This window comes from Sinocyclocheilus grahami, unplaced genomic scaffold, assembly GCF_001515645.1.
Source record: "Sinocyclocheilus grahami isolate Dianchi unplaced genomic scaffold, SAMN03320097.WGS_v1.1 scaffold124.1, whole genome shotgun sequence".
NCBI lineage: Eukaryota > Metazoa > Chordata > Actinopteri > Cypriniformes > Cyprinidae > Sinocyclocheilus > Sinocyclocheilus grahami.
The window spans coordinates 216,438-236,764 of record NW_015505303.1 but is presented as its reverse complement, the minus strand read 5'-3'; the positions used below and the strand labels follow the sequence as shown (position 1 = coordinate 236,764).

Genomic DNA, 20,327 nt, shown 5'->3' with positions numbered 1-20,327 from the left:
TTGTGTTGTTTTAAGCCTGTATGCAATAACAACAATAGAAAATATTTTACATTTTTCAAAATATCTTTTGAGTTCAACAGAAGAAAATCATACAGCTTTGGAATAACATGAATGTGAATAAATGATGACAGAATTTTAACGATAAAGTGTTATTTTAACTTATTTAATTATATACAATTATAGTATTCGTTAATATTTTAAATTAGCTTTTATTTTTAGTTCACTTATTTTTCATTTTAAGTTTATGTTTTAGTAATTTTGTTATGTGCTTTTGTCATTTGATTGTTTTTTTTCTATTTAGATTTAATTTATTTTATTTCAGGTTTAGTCATTTTAGTACTTCAACTTATATTAGTTCTCAAGGCAACATTTCTATTTTTTTTTTAAGTCGAAGGTTTTCATCTTATATTTATTTCTTGTTTTACTTCAGCTTAATTTCAATGAACAAAAACCATTTGTTACTGAACCAAACAACGCTGTTTGGTTGAACTATTTCCTTTAACCATAAATATGTAACAGCATGTTAGAATTTGCGAATATGCATGTTTATTTTGGCAAATGCAGTATATATTACAATCACAAAAAGTGTATAAAATGAATAATACAAATACAAAATACTGAAAACAAATTCAAATTCAATTCATATTGGACAAATTCAAAATGTATGTCAAAAGTCAGTGCATTTACGTATGTTCCAGGCTTCGATTTAACAGAATTGCAAAAACATAACACAAACCACAACATAAAAAACGGGACTGAGAGCAGTAGCCCGAGGCGATTACTGTTGTCTTTCAGCTGCAACATGAATTAGATGTCAGCAGGTGAGTCTGAGAAGAGAGTGTGAGAGCGTTCACACAACTGTCTGACAGAGGGAATCTCCTCTGCTTCCACTCGGACCTGCTGACTCAGGCACTGCGGTGGGAACTTGGCTCACGATGCAGGCCGACCGCTCCCTCAAGTGTTCATACCTGACGGCGCTATGTCCCATGCTACACCTCTGTTCCCTCCCGCGGATACAGCAAGTCAGAGGGGCCCAGCACTGGATAGAGCTGGCTGCTGTACTGGTTGAGCATAGAGTCACTATAGCTGTCTGTGTACGAAGGGGGTGAAGTGGAGACGTTGGATGGGAGGGGATGAGGGATATGGGTTTCCCATTGCGGCACGGTAGCGCTCGGCGAGTACAAGCCATACACCCCAGGCGGAGAAGATCTTTGGCTCAAAGGCAAAGCTAGGGGAGATGGGAGAAGAGCCTCTCTCGAGCCTGAAGCCACATCACCCATTTGACTTAGAAAGCCATTGAGACACGGAGTCGGATCTGTGGAGACCGGAGAGTTTCCTCTCTCTGAGGAGTCGCTGGGCTCTTTGGGACTCGATAGAGCCGAGTCCGATCCAGAATAGCCTTTTCCCTCCTCTTCAGCCAGAGAGTCAGACTTTCTCTTCCTCTTGCGACGGAAGTTGCCATTATCGAATATCTTCTCACAGTTTGGGTCAAGGGTCCAGTAGTTTCCTTTACCTGTTAAATAAAGAAATGTATTTGTTATTTTGCCAGTTGAAAAATGATCTAGAACTAAACTAAAAACCCAAGCAGTTACAGAAGAAGAAACATGTTCTGACCTGGATCGCTGTCGTCTCTGGGCATTTTCATGAAGCAGTCGTTGAGCGAGAGATTATGCCGGATTGAGTTCTGCCAGCTGGCTTTGCTCTTGTTGTAGAAGGGGAAGTTGTCAGCCACATACTGGTAGATCTGGCTGAGAGTGAGGCGACGGTTTGGGGCTCCGTGTATTGCCATCGCAATAAGTGCTGAGTAAGAGTAAGGAGGCCTCACGAGTTTCATCAGATCTTCTTGGGAAGGCAGGGAGAACCAGCTGAAACTACCGTCCGATCCCCCGATTCCACCTGCGGCCACATACGGCTTCGTCATCCCGTAGTGCTGAGGCCCTCCACTGAGACACGGGGCCGGATTGAGCCCGGGTCCGTTGAACCACAGGTAAGGGTTGGAGGTCTGGCCGGCATATTCTCCAAAATCGTAAGCGGACGGTGGGGTTTGCTGTGGACTAGGCACAGGCTGAGTGCTGTAGAAGTTGTCACCATACAGGCTGAACTCTTGGGACTCCGGCCCCATGCTGTGGAACTGGGGTGAAAGGGCTTGAGGAACAAATGACGTCATGCTTTCCTCCTATTTTTTCTTCTGTTTGTTCTGTCGTTCTGAGAGAAAACACCTCCTTCTGCTCTGCTGCCTCTGTCTAACACAGGTGGATTGGTCAGGTGCATCACAGCCTGACACCTGTCTCACCTGAACTATTTATACAAGTTTTGTAACACCCTCTCTGCTCTGACTGGCTGTTACGGTCACACCTCAGCCCTCATTTGTTTGAGGGGGGGGGGGGGGGGGGTGATATATCAGTAGAATATCTTACATTTCATGAGTGACTTGGATGGATTAACTTAAAATGGTCTTATATTACATAAATATAGTTCTTAACATTCAAATCATTACACACAACACAGAACCTTTTATATGTCACATATGTTGAATGAAGGTAAAATGGAACAGTTTTGGCAGTTAAAAGTAACACAGTTTACCTGAATATTTCACACTATAAAAGTAGATTATTGTGTTTTAACCTGAGCTATTACAGTGAAATGATAGATAGATAGATAGGTTCGTAAATTCGACTGTGAAACAAGTGCTGGCAAATATAAATAACTAATTTTAAGTTGATACCCATGTGGTTTCAGTGAAATGATATTAAAGATATTAAAGATGCACCATCATGCAGTTGGCTTAGTTAATTGTTTACTTTTTAAGATCACTAACCCCGCCCCCCTTTCACTTGAGATAATGCGAATTCAATTTGAGCCATTAGTGTCTCAATCGTAATTTACATTCTAAAGCAGAGCGCGCGCACCACCCATGCCTCTACTGTCTCGGAGGCGTAGCCTCATTGCGCACGATTAAGCTACGGTTTGATTTAGCCATCTGGTGCATGGTGCCCGTTAAAAGCTATTAAACAAATCCAAACCACCTTTAAGGTGCGCTCACAGTTAAGACGAATTCTGGTAGAATCATTCAATATTTCCGCGAGGACGAAAAAGTTCCCCACAGATTTCGCTCGATCATTTTCACATTGGTCACGTGAATCGCTGCGTTGGCTACTGAAAGCTGCTTGGTGTGAAAGTGACTTTGTGTGAACAGTGTTATGTCGCTACGCTATGGACTTAGTATGCCAACGAAATATTAAATCAGATCGTTAAATATGTAGGCTAAAGTTATCACCTTCAACTGCAGCAATGGACAGGGGTGTATCTGAAATCTCTCAAAGCACATGATTTTGGAGGAAAAATGGAGATTTTAATATTTTTTATTTATGAGTTAGCTAATTCTTGTATCATTGAGGAGTGTTGCCATGTCCGCGTACTATAGAATAATTCTTGTTTTTAGTTACAACTTAGCTTTTTTCTCTAATCTGATTCATGTTATTAAGAATGATAAAAATGAACCAGTTCTCATATCCATTAAAAAAATAAATAAATAACAATTAGTCATTTTCGGTTTGTTTTAGGAGATTTGGCAACACAGACCGCAATCAATCCTGAATAACATAATGGGGTACTAGCCTTCTGTAGCCTAAGTGTAACGTTAGTTAAGTATTTAGAAACCATATAACAAAGAAAAGCACACATATATCAGACACAATATTCGCATGACAATTTTCCAGGAACGAACACAGATATGCAGTTTTTGTTTGCAGCTTGTTGCTTCTATGTCATAATATGTCAAAGTCATGCAACCGAATCCTCTTGTGTGCATAGATGCGTTGTAGACTAAGCAGTTTGATAGGCCTGAGAGCATTTAGGGAAACGGCGACCAACGTTTTTCCTCTAGAAAGGGAGTCCTCAAATTATTAATGGCAGACAGAATGATTTCACAGAAATATGCAACAAAACACAAATCCTTGTCGATAGTTAACGCGATGGAATCCTATCACGCCACGTACACGTTCTTGTAGAATTATAAAATCTTTATTGCCATGTCAAATTTCATTTTTCATGATCACACAAATATAACATAACAAATAAACACTTGAAACCGTGGAACAACTGAAACAAAAGACAAAGAGATTAGGTCGAGAAATAACGAAAACGGTCCTAATATTGACAAAGTACTGAGTTATCATTTTGTTTTTAATATGAACATTTAATATGAACACGTATTCAGTACTATGGAATGTGCAGCTATGCATTCAAAATAATGTTGTACAGAGTCATATTTTTTTTACAGACCTTTTGACAGTTATGAATGGTGTTTGAGAAAAAACCCCTGAATGAAATGAAATGTAATAGCTGAAACTAACTGTACGTTAGTCTCATGTAGAATAAAGGTTTAATATACAGCTGGATAAATCAGAGCACACTGGTTCTGTTGGCTTGCTTCTCGGCTCTTAGCATTAATAAGAAGGAGTGGCATGTGTTTGTGCTGGCTGATAATGTCGCTGACCTGTTTAAAAGTCTGCCAAAAACAATAGTGTTACAAACATTAGTCATTATGCATGTAGTTATGATTAAGGACATAAAAAAAACAAGTTTTGATACCTCTGAGGATTTCAGACCAGTGCCTAGCATAAAGCCATCAGGATTTCTGCGGATCTGAATGTTGTAAACTTTATCCTGGTACAGGACCACAAGCGTGTAGGGCTGGTTTGAAGATTGATTTGAACTGTCTCGCACAAGGAACGTCCCATCCTGACAGAGGGCACATTTCAACAGATTAACTTTGTTAACCTGATATCAAGAATGACATGACATTTTTATTTCCTAAAGTTTTTAAGCATGTAAGAACGCAAACTTTTAAGTGCTATATACACAATGGTCTCACCCTGTTAACTCTTCTCAGGCAGCTCTCTGCCTCGCCGCGGGTGACCTGACCCACATACCAAGCTGGATCCATGTCCTATAAATGGAGAAATAATAGTATTAGGGCTGACAATGACTAATGAGCAATGTTTGTCTGTTTTTTCTTATCCGAGAAAATAATGATTCATTAAATCCAAATATTTTACAAAGAAATAATAGTGCTATAAACAAAATTCATCTTAGAACAGGATGGTATTTCTTTATCGGAAGAGATTTGGTGAAATTTAGCATTGCGTCACTCACTGGATCCTTTGCAGTGAATGGGTGCCGTCAAAATTAGAGTCTAATAAACAGACTAATAGAAACATAATAATTCACAAGTAATTCACACAACTCCAGTCAATCAATCAATTAATGTCTACTGAAGTGCAAAGCTATGTGTTTGTAATAAACAAATCCATCATTAAGACATTTTTAACTTCAAACCACATCTTAAATATCCATAAAATTGCCAGTTAAGAAGACATCTAGTCTAAATCAGGAGAGAAATATGCACATATCAAGCACTATTTGTAAGCAAAAACAGTCCAAACCAGTTTTAAACAAATATGTTGGTGGATTTTGATGTGACGGAACAACAAGGAGATGGACTTTTTTTACTGGAGGAAGCATTATTATGGATTATTAATGCTCCATAATTTGGTGAGAAGTGATGGTTTAAAGTTAAAGCGCCTTATTGATGGATTTGTGTCTTACAAACATGCAGCTTATCACTTCACAAGCTGTTAATTGATAGACTGGAGTCATGTCTATCACTGTAATGTTTTTATTAGAGGTGAAACCACATCTTAAATATCCATAAAATTGCCAGTTAAGAAGACATCTAGTCTAAATCAGGAGAGAAATATGCACATATCAAGCACTATTTGTAAGCAAAAACAGTCCAAACCAGTTTTAAACAAATATGTTGGTGGATTTTGATGTGACGGAACAACAAGGAGATGGATTTTTTTTCTGGAGGAAGCATTATTATGGACTCTCATTCTGACGGCACCCATTCACTTCAGAGGATCCACTGGTGAGCAAGTGATGTAATGTGAAATTTCTCCAAATCTGTTCCAAACATTTAATATGAACACGTATTCAGTACTATGGAATGTGCAGCTATGCATTCAAAATAATGTTGTACAGAGTCATATTTTTTTTACAGACCTTTTGACAGTTATGAATGGTGTTTGAGAAAAAACCCCTGAATGAAATGAAATGTAATAGCTGAAACTAACTGTACGTTAGTCTCATGTAGAATAAAGGTTTAATATACAGCTGGATAAATCAGAGCACACTGGTTCTGTTGGCTTGCTTCTCGGCTCTTAGCATTAATAAGAAGGAGTGGCATGTGTTTGTGCTGGCTGATAATGTCGCTGACCTGTTTAAAAGTCTGCCAAAAACAATAGTGTTACAAACATTAGTCATTATGCATGTAGTTATGATTAAGGACATAAAAAAAACAAGTTTTGATACCTCTGAGGATTTCAGACCAGTGCCTAGCATAAAGCCATCAGGATTTCTGCGGATCTGAATGTTGTAAACTTTATCCTGGTACAGGACCACAAGCGTGTAGGGCTGGTTTGAAGATTGATTTGAACTGTCTCGCACAAGGAACGTCCCATCCTGACAGAGGGCACATTTCAACAGATTAACTTTGTTAACCTGATATCAAGAATGACATGACATTTTTATTTCCTAAAGTTTTTAAGCATGTAAGAACGCAAACTTTTAAGTGCTATATACACAATGGTCTCACCCTGTTAACTCTTCTCAGGCAGCTCTCTGCCTCGCCGCGGGTGACCTGACCCACATACCAAGCTGGATCCATGTCCTATAAATGGAGAAATAATAGTATTAGGGCTGACAATGACTAATGAGCAATGTTTGTCTGTTTTTTCTTATCCGAGAAAATAATGATTCATTAAATCCAAATATTTTACAAAGAAATAATAGTGCTATAAACAAAATTCATCTTAGAACAGGATGGTATTTCTTTATCGGAAGAGATTTGGTGAAATTTAGCATTGCGTCACTCACTGGATCCTTTGCAGTGAATGGGTGCCGTCAAAATTAGAGTCTAATAAACAGACTAATAGAAACATAATAATTCACAAGTAATTCACACAACTCCAGTCAATCAATCAATTAATGTCTACTGAAGTGCAAAGCTATGTGTTTGTAATAAACAAATCCATCATTAAGACATTTTTAACTTCAAACCACATCTTAAATATCCATAAAATTGCCAGTTAAGAAGACATCTAGTCTAAATCAGGAGAGAAATATGCACATATCAAGCACTATTTGTAAGCAAAAACAGTCCAAACCAGTTTTAAACAAATATGTTGGTGGATTTTGATGTGACGGAACAACAAGGAGATGGACTTTTTTTACTGGAGGAAGCATTATTATGGATTATTAATGCTCCATAATTTGGTGAGAAGTGATGGTTTAAAGTTAAAGCGCCTTATTGATGGATTTGTGTCTTACAAACATGCAGCTTATCACTTCACAAGCTGTTAATTGATAGACTGGAGTCATGTCTATCACTGTAATGTTTTTATTAGAGGTGTGGACTCTCATTCTGACGGCACCCATTCACTTCAGAGGATCCACTGGTGAGCAAGTGATGTAATGTGAAATTTCTCCAAATCTGTTCCAATTAAGAAACAAACTCATCTACATCATCATGGATGGCCCGAGGGTGAGTACATTTTCAACAAATTGTATTTTTTTTTTTTTTGGGTGAGCTCTTCTTTTAACTGATACTAGAAAGTGGACTCCTCTAGCACCTCGAAGGAAATGCAATGCAATACAAAGGCCCCATCTGCTGGTTGATGTGTAGCAGTGTGATTGTTTGTCAGCAGCTCAAGCATTTCAGCCTACTGTACCTGCTTGCCGCCCACATCTGCTGGAGGAGGTGGTGCTCTTGCGCTTCTTCGGTGATCGCTCATTGCTTCCGTTCAACAAAATAAAGGATTCAATGAGTTATTTTCATTAAATTTATAGTAAGATTAATCAAACTAATGCAATGCGTGCTCACCCTCCTGCAGTTTTGCCGGTAGTGATCTACTGGGGTGAGCACTGTGAAATGTGACAGAAAACGAGTTAAATATAATGGAGTAAATAATATTTCTTGAATAGTGTGAAATCTGACCGCCTACAGTCGGTGTTCTCATTCGAATGCATACTTGTCTGTTTGATAGGACTGTCCGTGGGTTCCTGGCGGTCTTGGTGAAGGGTTCCTGGCGTGCAGTGGAAATGTATTGGAGTTGTGCCTGGCAGCTGTAAGAATTTAAACTTCAACTTAATTAGGGTTTTAAGATTTTTTTCTTTACTGATGATAATAAAGCTTATAATCAAAATATGAAAATACACAAAACATGATAAAGTTACTTACTGTCATCATGAAACTGTTGAAGAAAAAATATTAAAATTAAGTATGAGTCATCTCTCACTCTCTCTATATATATATTTGTGTGTGTGTGTGTGTGTGTGCTTAATGTGATTACCTCTTTTCTGTGGTCAGGTTGTCTGTTGGAAAAGCAAAGTACATGTTACAGTCGTTTTCTTTGTGAAAAGAATGTGCAGTGTAAAGTTATTTCATTTTTTATGAATCTAACCTGTTTTGAGAGTAGCCTGGTGTAACAGAGGAGGCGCTTCTGCGCACCCCTGATGGAGGAAGTGAGGGTTTGGGAATTCTCATTGGGTCTCCTGGCGGCTCCACTGCAGGGAGTCTGAAGCAAATGAAATAAAAGCAAATAAAACCATTCTGAAAAATGGATGACAAATTCGACAAATTTTTCAGTAATTTGCAACTGCTATCAATAGTGGATTCTATGTACACAGATGTTCAAGACAACCTTTTAAAATAGTAAATTATACTACTAAATATTATCGTACTAAAGTGGCATGTGCAGTTATTTCTGTTTTATCTATAAGAGAGGAAATTAAAGGAAACCACTGTACCTTCTTGGTAGGCTTGGTTGGCCAGCCTACAGGAAAAAATAAATTATTAAAGAAATAGCATTTTACAGAGCCATTGAAATGCAAAGTTATTATGGTGTACTATATACAAAAAAATAAAAATGAAACTTTGAAATGGAAAGACAAAATATTAGTAAAAAAGTACACACACACACACACACACGAGGTTAATGTAAGTTATTAGTATGTTCGTAGTAATAATAATAACAACAAGTCATAAATATTATTTATGAACACACACACTATAATATATACTTATATGTGACCCTGGACCACAAAACCAGTCATAAGGGTAAATTTTTCGAAATTGAGATTTATAGATCATCTGAAGCTGAATAAACAAGCTTTCCATTGATTTGTTAGGATAGGACAATATTTGGCTGAGATACAACTATTTGAAAATCTGGAATCTGAGGGTGCAAAAAATCAAAATATTGAGAAAATCACCTTTAAAGTTGTCCAAAGGAAGTTCTTAGCAGTGCATATTTCTAATCAAAAATTAAGTTTTAATATATTTACAGTAGGAAATTTACAAAATATCTTCATGGAAAATCATGTAGTTTTTGTGATCTACTGGGGTGAGCACTGTGAAATGTGACAGAAAACGAGTTAAATATAATGGAGTAAATAATATTTCTTGAATAGTGTGAAATCTGACCGCCTACAGTCGGTGTTCTCATTCGAATGCATACTTGTCTGTTTGATAGGACTGTCCGTGGGTTCCTGGCGGTCTTGGTGAAGGGTTCCTGGCGTGCAGTGGAAATGTATTGGAGTTGTGCCTGGCAGCTGTAAGAATTTAAACTTCAACTTAATTAGGGTTTTAAGATTTTTTTCTTTACTGATGATAATAAAGCTTATAATCAAAATATGAAAATACACAAAACATGATAAAGTTACTTACTGTCATCATGAAACTGTTGAAGAAAAAATATTAAAATTAAGTATGAGTCATCTCTCACTCTCTCTATATATATATTTGTGTGTGTGTGTGTGTGTGTGCTTAATGTGATTACCTCTTTTCTGTGGTCAGGTTGTCTGTTGGAAAAGCAAAGTACATGTTACAGTCGTTTTCTTTGTGAAAAGAATGTGCAGTGTAAAGTTATTTCATTTTTTATGAATCTAACCTGTTTTGAGAGTAGCCTGGTGTAACAGAGGAGGCGCTTCTGCGCACCCCTGATGGAGGAAGTGAGGGTTTGGGAATTCTCATTGGGTCTCCTGGCGGCTCCACTGCAGGGAGTCTGAAGCAAATGAAATAAAAGCAAATAAAACCATTCTGAAAAATGGATGACAAATTCGACAAATTTTTCAGTAATTTGCAACTGCTATCAATAGTGGATTCTATGTACACAGATGTTCAAGACAACCTTTTAAAATAGTAAATTATACTACTAAATATTATCGTACTAAAGTGGCATGTGCAGTTATTTCTGTTTTATCTATAAGAGAGGAAATTAAAGGAAACCACTGTACCTTCTTGGTAGGCTTGGTTGGCCAGCCTACAGGAAAAAATAAATTATTAAAGAAATAGCATTTTACAGAGCCATTGAAATGCAAAGTTATTATGGTGTACTATATACAAAAAAATAAAAATGAAACTTTGAAATGGAAAGACAAAATATTAGTAAAAAAGTACACACACACACACACACACACACACACGAGGTTAATGTAAGTTATTAGTATGTTCGTAGTAATAATAATAACAACAAGTCATAAATATTATTTATGAAAACACACACACTATAATATATACTTATATGTGACCCTGGACCACAAAACCAGTCATAAGGGTAAATTTTTCGAAATTGAGATTTATAGATCATCTGAAGCTGAATAAACAAGCTTTCCATTGATTTGTTAGGATAGGACAATATTTGGCTGAGATACAACTATTTGAAAATCTGGAATCTGAGGGTGCCAAAAATCAAAATATTGAGAAAATCACCTTTAAAGTTGTCCAAAGGAAGTTCTTAGCAGTGCATATTTCTAATCAAAAATTAAGTTTTAATATATTTACAGTAGGAAATTTACAAAATATCTTCATGGAAAATCATGTAGTTTTTGGCAATAATTTTGACCCATACAATGTATTTTTGGCTATTGCTAATATACCCCAGCGACTTAAAACTGGTTTTGTGGTCCAGGGTCACATATATACTATACTTAATAATATATAATATATATAATTAATAAATGTACTATAAACACAACTTGGTGATGTGAAAAAAGGGTGAAAAAACACACACACACACACACACATATACACAGTGTCAAATTCTATTTCAAGCCAAGGTAGGACAACTTAACAACTAAGCAAACTTACTCTGTCAAGCGAACATGTGCCTCTTCCACCTGTGAAGACACAATAAAGTTTTAGGGTTGTTAAAACACAAAACCTGTAATTAAAATACAGTTTAGAATCAAAGCCTTCCCTTCAGACGCTGCCTACATTATCTGTATTGATGGCTTTGACACAAGGTCATATCAAGGTAATCTGAATTGCATTATTTCTCAATTATTATTTGCTAAAATTGACCTGCTACAGCTGGAGGTTGGCCTCTGTCCAGAGCTCCTGGCTTTGTACTGCGGTCCACAGCAGGTGCTATAAGAGCACAGGACGGTAGAAACCACATATAGAAAAGATGGATAAGATCAACAACATCACACCCAGTTTATCTTTTAATTAAAATAAGAATACTTCCCTACCTGGGGGTCTTTTTAGGGGGCGCTCTTCTCTCATAGGTAGTCCAACCTATCAATCACAATATTGAGTTTATATGCAAAGAAGTCTCAAAAAATGAAAACCAGAGATGAAGAGGGACACATACTGTTTGGAAATGTGAAGTACTCACACTTGGCCGCTCTACGGGAGGGAGAGCGGGTCCAGGGCCCGGGCGCTCCGGAGGGACAGGCGGTTGACTTCTGCCCACTCCACGTGTGCGGTTATTATCTGATTAAACAAGGAATCCTATCATGAATTTTCCAAAAGACTGAGACAACGTTAGGATGGAAAAGTGTCCAGTTCTGCATACCAATATAATCGCTGTTTTCCATGGGTTTTGCGGGGCAGATCTGGGCCGTGTCTTCATTAGGCTCGGTTGGTGGAGGCTCATAGCTGTTATCGCTGTCTGACCCCTCCTCTGGGGACTCATAGTCTCCACCGCTAGCTTCACCTTCATCATTCGAATCAGGATTCTCGTAGTCATCATCACTCTCCTTAAGGATGAAAGAATACATGTGTTCTACCAGTAAGATGCGATGCTGATCACTTCAAAACTCTTTAAAACACAAATACGAGACTTACAAACTCCTCAGAGTCCCACGCTTGATCTTCATGGTGCTCAACTGAAAATAGTCAGAGCAGACTTCTAGACACTATCTTAAAATTGTAATTTTAGCATTGAATATATTGTACTTTAATTGTACTTTATGTCATACCTGGTGGTTGTGGGTAGCTGGGAACTGGTGATGGCCTGTTACAAAACACTAAGGATAATTAGTTGTCTGCTGACTGTAGATATGCCGGTTATATAATGAATCATTGTGGAGGCTCATAGCTGTTATCGCTGTCTGACCCCTCCTCTGGGGACTCATAGTCTCCACCGCTAGCTTCACCTTCATCATTCGAATCAGGATTCTCGTAGTCATCATCACTCTCCTTAAGGATGAAAGAATACATGTGTTCTACCAGTAAGATGCGATGCTGATCACTTCAAAACTCTTTAAAACACAAATACGAGACTTACAAACTCCTCAGAGTCCCACGCTTGATCTTCATGGTGCTCAACTGAAAATAGTCAGAGCAGACTTCTAGACACTATCTTAAAATTGTAATTTTAGCATTGAATATATTGTACTTTAATTGTACTTTATGTCATACCTGGTGGTTGTGGGTAGCTGGGAACTGGTGATGGCCTGTTACAAAACACTAAGGATAATTAGTTGTCTGCTGACTGTAGATATGCCGGTTATATAATGAATCAGGGGGGGGGGGGGGGGGGGGGGGTCCATGCAAAGAAAGTAAGTTGGGTCCAATGATTTTCATTGAACAAAAAAAAGAGTTCCTCGAAGGACATTTTTCAAAATATCTTCTTATGTGTTTCCGCTGAAGAAAGTAAGTTTGAAACAAAATGAGGGCGAATAAATGAGGACAGGATGTTAATATCTGGGACAAAAAACCTTTAAAAGTTCAGCAAGAACACAGATGTGATGTCTGGGTCATATAGTACAAACTAACCTTTACAAGTCTGGGCCAGCAATTGATCAAAAGTGACAGTAGAGGTTTCGGTTTCGAATAAATGCTGTTCTTTTGATCTTTTTAAGAAAAGTTCCCACAAAAATAGTAATCGGCACAACCATTTTCAACATGAATAATAATAAGAAATGTTTCTTCAGCGGCAAAATTAGAAAGATTTCTGAAGCATCATGTGACACTGAAGACTGGAGTAATGATGCTGAAAATGTAGCTTTGCTTCACAGGGATAAATTACATTTGAAATATATTTGAATAGAAAACAGTTATTTTTAAGTTGCTTTTAATCCAATAAATGCAGCATTGGTGAGCATAAGATACTTCTTTCAAAAAACATTGAAACAAGCTTACTGACCCCAAACTTTGAATGGTTATTTCATAAATAAACAAGGTTTGTGATGGTAGAGATGCACTGGCCTTATTGTTGGAATCGGCAGAAATAATCCCTTCTTCTTCTGTTTGCTGATTTCCTGACAAATCTTGGAGATGAGCCTAAAAGTATTAGAGAACACCAGTTTCACATCCTCAAAGTGTAACTATACCATTACTAGCACATTATTGACTAGTAGGCGTTTTTAAGAGAAACAACCGAATGTAATTATTGCTTGAAGTATTGGTTGAGGGTTCAGTTCAAGCAGGATGTGGTAATTTTCTGTCCTCATTTCGGTGCACCTGACAATGCTTAATAAACTAACAAAAATCACTTTAAAGTCACTGTCTTGCACTTAAATCCAAATACACTTTTGGGGGAAAAAATCAACAACATCTGCTTGTTTAAGTGTTATTGAGGTGTGGGTGTTTTCAACAATTTCACACCGAACATGCTCTGCAAAACAATTTCTGCATCAACGCTACAGTTCCTGCCACATCTGCTTCTCTGGTTTATCTTTCCTGTGCAGTATTTCCTCTTAATGTCACTATGTCATCGATGGTGTTCTTGCACATTTCTACCCGTTTGTACACTTTTATACAGTAAAATAATATGGCAAAGTAATGATCTACAGTTGTTTTAAAATGTTTTTAAAGCACAGTGAGTGTATTTTTAAAATAAATAAATGAAAAATATATATATTTGAATACTCGGGATATATTATTGTACAATATATGACAAATAAATTCACAATGTCTAAAGTACTCATGCGATTTACCCAGTATAGATTAAGAAAGAGGAATGGCAAATATGCAGTACTTACGGCGCATGAAGCTTAGGGAACTTTTGAAGGTCATTGTCAGACATACTCTGAAAAAATATATACAGACTGATTTTAAATTTATCAAACTAGCTCTCTCTCTCTCTCTCTCTCTCTCTGTGTGTACACTACCAGTCAAAAGTGTTTGAACAGTAAGATTTGTAATGTTTTTTAAAGAATTCTCCTCTGCTCACCCAAGCCTGCATTTATTTGATCCACAGTACAGTAAAAGCAGTAATACTGTGAAATATTTTTACTATTTAAAATAACTGCTTTCTATCTGAATATATTTTAAAATGTAATTTATTGCTATGATCAAAGCTAAATTTTAGCATCATTACTCAAGTCTTCAGTGTCACATGATCCTTCAGAAATCATTCTAATATGCTCTTTTGCTGTTCAAGAAACATTTATTATTATTATTATCATTATTATTATCAATATTAAAAACAGTTGAGTACATTTTCAGGATTCTTTGATGAATAGAAAGATCCAAACATCAGCATTTATCTGAAATAAAAAGCTTTCGCAACATTATACATCATTTAATTTTTTTGGGGGGGAAAGAAATTATAGAAATTAATACTTCTATTTAGCAAGGATGCTTTAAATTGATGATCAAGTGATGATAAAGACATTTATAATGTTACAAACGATTTCTATTTCAGGTAAATGCTGTTCTTCTGAACTTTCGATTCATCAAAGAAACCTGAATAAATTCTACTCAGCTGTTTTCAACATAATAATAATTCATATTTTTTTGAGCAGCAAATCAGAATGAGTTCTGACGGATCATGTGACTGGAGTAATAATGGTAAAAAAATTTAAATCACAGGAATAAATTACTATTTAATTACTTAAAATATATTCAAATAGAAAACATTTTCTTTTAAATAGCATAAATATTTCAAAATTGTACTGTTTGTGCTGTACTTTGGATCAAATAAATGCAGGCTTGGTGAGCAGAAAAGACTTCTTTAAAAAAAAAAACATTACAAATCTTACTGTTCAAAATCTTTCGGCTGGTAGTGTGTATATGCTTATGTACACTGCATGGCCAAATAAAAAAAGTCACCATTTGGATTTAAATAAGCAAAATACTGAAGAGTCTACGGCTGGATCATTATTGCATTGATTAATACGTTTCTGTCATGTTTTGTAACAATTCTTTTTACTCTAACTGATGCAGTGTGTAGCTTTTACATTTCTTAAACAGCCATGTTGGAAGATGTACAGGTCCATATTCCAGGATGACAATGTCATAGGGCCCAAACCATGAAATAATGGTTTAATTAGGACGAAGAACAATTTTCATGTATATATTTCATTGTCCTGACCTGGAGTTGACTTCACAGAGTGGTTACAGAGACTCCCCCATTGTCAATACAACATCTGAGCCAAAAATTAATGTTGTGACATTACATAACATCGTCGAAACCATTCCATAACGAACGCACAATGTTAGCAAAGCTAAAGGCTGTCCAATGATATATTAGGGTGTGTTTTTGAACAAGCTGACTCTAGAAGATCCCAAAGACTTTCAGTGATTTTAAGGTCAGGAATCTGCGGTGGCCAGTCTTTCACAATTTGAGCCACAATCTTGGCACTGTCATCCTAGATTAGGTCCATGGGTACATCTTCCAACATGGTTGTTTAAGCAATAAATGCTATGCACTGCATCAGTTAGGGTTAAAACCATATTAATCACTGCTATAATGATTCAATCCTTCAAAATCATTTGAAGGCTCATTTGAACATAGATAGAAACACACATAAACACATTTAGAACTTATTTTGAAAACAGAAGTTCTTGAGAGTTTTTAGAGGTTAGCAGTTTACTTGGTAGTTAGTTTCTAATAACAGCACTTCCTGAATTGCTGGATCGAGGGAAACAATGATCTCACATTGAGTCAGACCATAGCCATCTGTTTTGTAATGGCACATTTTTATCTGTGCTCCATAATGAATATAAATATTTAAGAAAATGTTATATTTTTTTTTTTACAAATGCAAACAAAAACATCCTTAAAATCAAACAAATTTAATTCACATTACCACAAAATGCACAGGGCTAAAATTAGGCCTATATTAAATGATCATGACATACAAAATTATGATTATGTATACATATGCTGAAAATGGTCAATTCTGGTTTCTAAATGCCTCTTGAATTTATTAATTTCCCCCTGCTGTCTGCGATCAGAACAGATCTGTGACACAGTTTTGGGTTGTGGCATACCAAAACTGCTAGACTCAATTTTTTATAGACATACATACCAGGAACCTTTGTCCATTGATGTTATACCGTGTCACGACCTTATCACACCCGGTTAGATTCCGCTAAAGATCATGAAAAAGAAAGCATGTCAGCTGAATATACAGGCTCAAAGAAATAACTCCATATCTCCAACATAATGTAATATTAAATATCATTAAATATACATTCAACTCTATTAAAGATTTACTGATGCATAACAAATGTCTCTCAGTTTTAAACAGTACCAAATTCATAGTACATGTGCTGAACGTCTATAAAAGAAACGTTTTAATAATACATTAATTACAACAGATAGGTTTTCAATTTCACTTCATATTTTACATTGAAACATAGAAAGAGAAAGCAACTTACTTTCTTCAGAAATTCTGCTAACCGTTGTGAATCCCAGCTCAGAACCTCCGATTTGGATGGAATACTATCAGAACTCATTATTCCAAATGTGCTAAACTTACTTATGAATATCAAATCCCAGAAACCAACAAGCATTGAAAAAAAAAAAAAAAGGTTGCCACTCTCACTGTATCTGACACTATGTCTCCTGAGAAGACGAGGAGATTGGTGCCAAATCAAAGAAGAAAAGAAATCACGAGATAATACTTCAGTGACAGAATCACCCTGTTTCAAATGTAGAAGCGGAAGAAACACTCAAAATTCGACCAACATTTTCAAAAATAACTAAAAAGCCCAACACCCCGGATTTGCCTGAGCACAGTATGAAAAGAAAGAATGACATCCACTTCCCCATAGACTTCCTGTTAATGATTGTTGTGACAAATAGGGGAAGTACAGCCCCTTCATGAAAAAAAGAAGCTATTTCTTAATTTATTATAATTCATCTTCGACCCCTCTGACAGATGTAGACTATAAGCACTTGGACATTATGAACTACTGGACTCAATCTGATGTTCATTTAAGTCTTCTGTGAGATCCTAGACACACAATGCAAGTTTAAAACTACATTATTATTTGATTATCTGCCTCATTACCTACATCTTGCCAGTTCCACATGTCATGTGATTCTTACATTTTGGTTTTGAATGTTGATAACAGAGCTATTTAGTGCAAATGAACCCTTGCTAGTTACATAAGATAACATGAGCAAAATCAATGTATGAGCAGTACTTCATGACTGATTTAAAGTTTAGAAGTTCACAAAACAAATCATATATTCATCAAAGTTGTAATATACACCATTTTATTATAGTCAGTTTTTAATTTCATCTTTTAGTTCAGAGCTTCATTCGCCATTAGTTGATGCTTCTGGGGTTAAATATGTAACATTTCAATTAGAATTTAACATTCAGACTGATAATTAACAACTATTTTAGCATTTTAATTTAGCTTTAAAAAAAAAAAAAAAAAAAAAAAAAACAAGCCTGGTTAAATTGTGGAATTTTTGTAGCTTCATTTTAAAACTAGTACCCAAATTATTGGATTATGGGAATTGTGCTGCTATTTACCATTTAAGAACCACATTTGCAAAAGAAACTAACAAAAAGTCAGATGGTGTGAAAGATTATGTGGATCGTGACCTGCAACACGGACGGCTGGTTCAGCTCCTGAACTGTTCGCATATAACACCCACAACTGGAAACTATGAGTTTCAAGCTTTCAGTTGCTCCTGTTCTAGGGGTTAGTTCATGGAAATATCTCGGTAAATGTGCTTCCATCACTGAATATCCACTTTGATGTAGCTGTAAAGTGTATTTGCTTCACGAACCTGTAAACGGATGTTCAGATATGATTATCATATTACATGTACTTGATGTCATGCACCAAAACACATACCAGGCCCTGCCTTGTCACACAGTTATTTCCATTTCCTGGCTGCTTACGAAATAGGAGGTGGTTCAGTGGGTGTATTAAGACCTGTTTTGAGGGCAAAGTCAGCGGTCTTGATTCAGAGTAATGTCATCCTGTTGTTTATATATGTCAATAATGTTTTAAGAGGCTCCCACACTTTTTTTTTTAATTTTAGTGGAAAGTATCGTTACATGGTACATTTCCTTTTTTATTGCTAATTTTAAATTAAATTATTTGAGCATTTTGTGACTGATGCTTGAGATTGTTCATGAAGGGGCTGTACTTCCCCTATTTGGACTATTGTAATGCATTGTTTGGTCTATTGTAATGCACTGCTAGGTGGTTGTCCTGCATCTTCAATAAACAAGATACAAGTAGTCCAAAATGCAGCAGCTAGTCCTTACCAGGTCAAGAAAATATGATCATATTACCCCAAATTTACAGTCTCTGCACTGGCTACCCATTAAGTTCTGTATCAGTTACAAAATATTATTACTTAACTACAAGGACCTTAATAGCTTCTGCGTACCTAACTAGTCTTCTACCACGCTACAATCCATCACGCTCCCTAAGGTCGCAAAACTCTGGACTTTTGGTAGTACCTAGGATAGCAAAGTCCACTAAAGGAGGTAGAGTTTTTTCCCAAACTCTGGAATAGCCTTCCTGATAACATTTCTGTTTAAGGGGTCATATGTTTAAAGGGGTACTCTCTGTTTAAAGGGGTCATATGACGTTGCTAAAAAGAACACTATTTTGTGTATTTGGTGTAATGAAATGTGTTTATGCGGTTTAAGGTTCAAAAGCACGTTATTTTCCACATACTATACACATGATTGTTTCTCCTCTATGCCCCGCCTTTTTGAAACACGGCGATTTTTACAAAGCTCATCGGTCTGAAAAGTGAAGTGTGCTGTGATTGGCCAGCTATCCAGTGCAGTGTGATTGGACGAATACCTCAAGCGTGTGACGGAAATGTTATGCCCCTTACCATACTGTGATGCCGTCTCCAAGCAGGACGAGACAAAACCAATAAAACCCATTACAAACGAGGCATTTGTTGCATCCAGTGGGGACATAATTACGGATTATAATGACTTATACTGTCTTTTACGCGTTGCGTTGCATCGCGCCACGTAAGCATAAAACCATGTCTGCATTTGTGATCGGAGAAATGACAAACAACAAGTGCTACTCTACACTGCTCAAAACTCGCGTTTGAATCGTCAGTGGCAGATTCTTTAAATATAAAAAATGTACTTACAGTCTGTAGCGTCTGGACCACTCAAACACACAATATATATTTTGTTAGCTAGATTTAACAAATACTCTGTAACACCCCAGGAAGCTGAACAGGCCCCTGGTTCCATAGCAATGCTGACACCAGATACTTTTACGACTATGTGGAATGTGAGCAGAGACTCTCAGCTGCATTTTCCAGAAGCAAGAGGCACAAAGGCAGTGTAGAAATGGACGTTTCTACTAATTAATTAATAGGAAAACCTTTCTTTGAATGAACACACATGATCCTTCAGGTCATTGGGTATATTATTGTCATCGTGTATTTGGTCTTTGAAATTGTATACTGTTATGCAGGCTTATAATCGAAACACACTCCTGTCAGCTTACATATATATATAACTCTACCATGTTTAGTATCTATGAATTCGTATTCAGATGATCTAATTGAGAGTGTATATTGTATATTTACACCTACGCAACATATTAGTGTTCTAAGAGTCTTTAATAATTTGTATTCGAGTTTCATTTGCAAATTACCATGCTTTCAAACAAAGGGCCATAAAAATGCCCCAGTATCTCAGAACTCCCACTTGAGATTCCAGACTTCCTCATCGGACAAGCCCATCTTGAGAGGCGTGAATCTTTGCAGGCTTTAAAGGCCGCACTCCAGGGACCC

General features: G+C 36.6%; 3 protein-coding genes across 3 annotated transcripts; all 3 read right to left on the bottom strand.

Moving 5' to 3' along the window:
* Positions 1-685: 685 nt before the first annotated feature.
* foxi3a (forkhead box I3a) lies at positions 686-2,264 on the bottom strand. The gene is made up of 2 exons (XM_016278734.1): positions 1,615-2,264; positions 686-1,513 (listed from the first exon to the last, which is right to left on the bottom strand). The coding sequence occupies exons 1-2, from the start codon at positions 2,165-2,167 to the stop codon at positions 990-992; spliced, it is 1,077 nt and encodes a 358-aa protein (XP_016134220.1). The 5' UTR covers positions 2,168-2,264; the 3' UTR covers positions 686-989.
* A 1,832-nt stretch (positions 2,265-4,096) lies between these two features.
* On the bottom strand, positions 4,097-5,018 carry LOC107590118 (lymphocyte cytosolic protein 2-like). Its single transcript, XM_016278733.1, has 3 exons — positions 4,877-5,018; positions 4,594-4,743; positions 4,097-4,510 (listed from the first exon to the last, which is right to left on the bottom strand). The coding sequence occupies exons 1-3, from the start codon at positions 4,946-4,948 to the stop codon at positions 4,385-4,387; spliced, it is 348 nt and encodes a 115-aa protein (XP_016134219.1). The 5' UTR covers positions 4,949-5,018; the 3' UTR covers positions 4,097-4,384.
* A 970-nt stretch (positions 5,019-5,988) lies between these two features.
* Positions 5,989-17,331, bottom strand: lcp2a (lymphocyte cytosolic protein 2a). The gene is made up of 21 exons (XM_016278634.1): positions 16,961-17,331; positions 16,609-16,671; positions 14,335-14,381; positions 13,559-13,633; positions 12,770-12,804; positions 12,636-12,676; positions 11,922-12,105; positions 11,742-11,839; positions 11,596-11,641; positions 11,426-11,491; positions 11,213-11,241; positions 10,360-10,385; positions 10,014-10,127; positions 9,903-9,924; positions 9,791-9,803; positions 9,582-9,675; positions 7,946-7,986; positions 7,794-7,858; positions 6,659-6,733; positions 6,376-6,525; positions 5,989-6,292 (listed from the first exon to the last, which is right to left on the bottom strand). Exons 1-21 carry the CDS (start codon positions 17,093-17,095, stop codon positions 6,167-6,169), a joined length of 1,545 nt encoding a protein of 514 aa, XP_016134120.1. The 5' UTR covers positions 17,096-17,331; the 3' UTR covers positions 5,989-6,166.
* Between the last annotated feature and the right edge of the window lie 2,996 nt (positions 17,332-20,327).

Excerpts from the sequence above, each read along its gene's own strand:
- LOC107590118 (XM_016278733.1), bottom strand. The coding sequence starts at position 4,948 with ATGGATCCAGCTTGGTATGTGGGTCAGGTCACCCGCGGCGAGGCAGAG. Across the intron at positions 4,744-4,876 it reads GCCTGAGAAGAGTTAACAGG|GATGGGACGTTCCTTGTGCG; the intron begins GTGAGACCATTG and ends GCCCTCTGTCAG. Across the intron at positions 4,511-4,593 it reads CTGGTCTGAAATCCTCAGAG|ACTTTTAAACAGGTCAGCGA; the intron begins GTATCAAAACTT and ends TGTTTTTGGCAG.
- foxi3a (XM_016278734.1), bottom strand. The coding sequence starts at position 2,167 with ATGACGTCATTTGTTCCTCAAGCCCTTTCACCCCAGTTCCACAGCATG. Across the intron at positions 1,514-1,614 it reads CAGAGACGACAGCGATCCAG|GTAAAGGAAACTACTGGACC; the intron begins GTCAGAACATGT and ends TTTATTTAACAG.
- lcp2a (XM_016278634.1), bottom strand. The coding sequence starts at position 17,095 with ATGCTTGTTGGTTTCTGGGATTTGATATTCATAAGTAAGTTTAGCACA. Across the intron at positions 13,634-14,334 it reads TTCCCTAAGCTTCATGCGCC|GCTCATCTCCAAGATTTGTC; the intron begins GTAAGTACTGCA and ends TAATACTTTTAG. Across the intron at positions 7,987-9,581 it reads CAGTCCTATCAAACAGACAA|TGCTCACCCCAGTAGATCAC; the intron begins GTATGCATTCGA and ends CACATTTCACAG.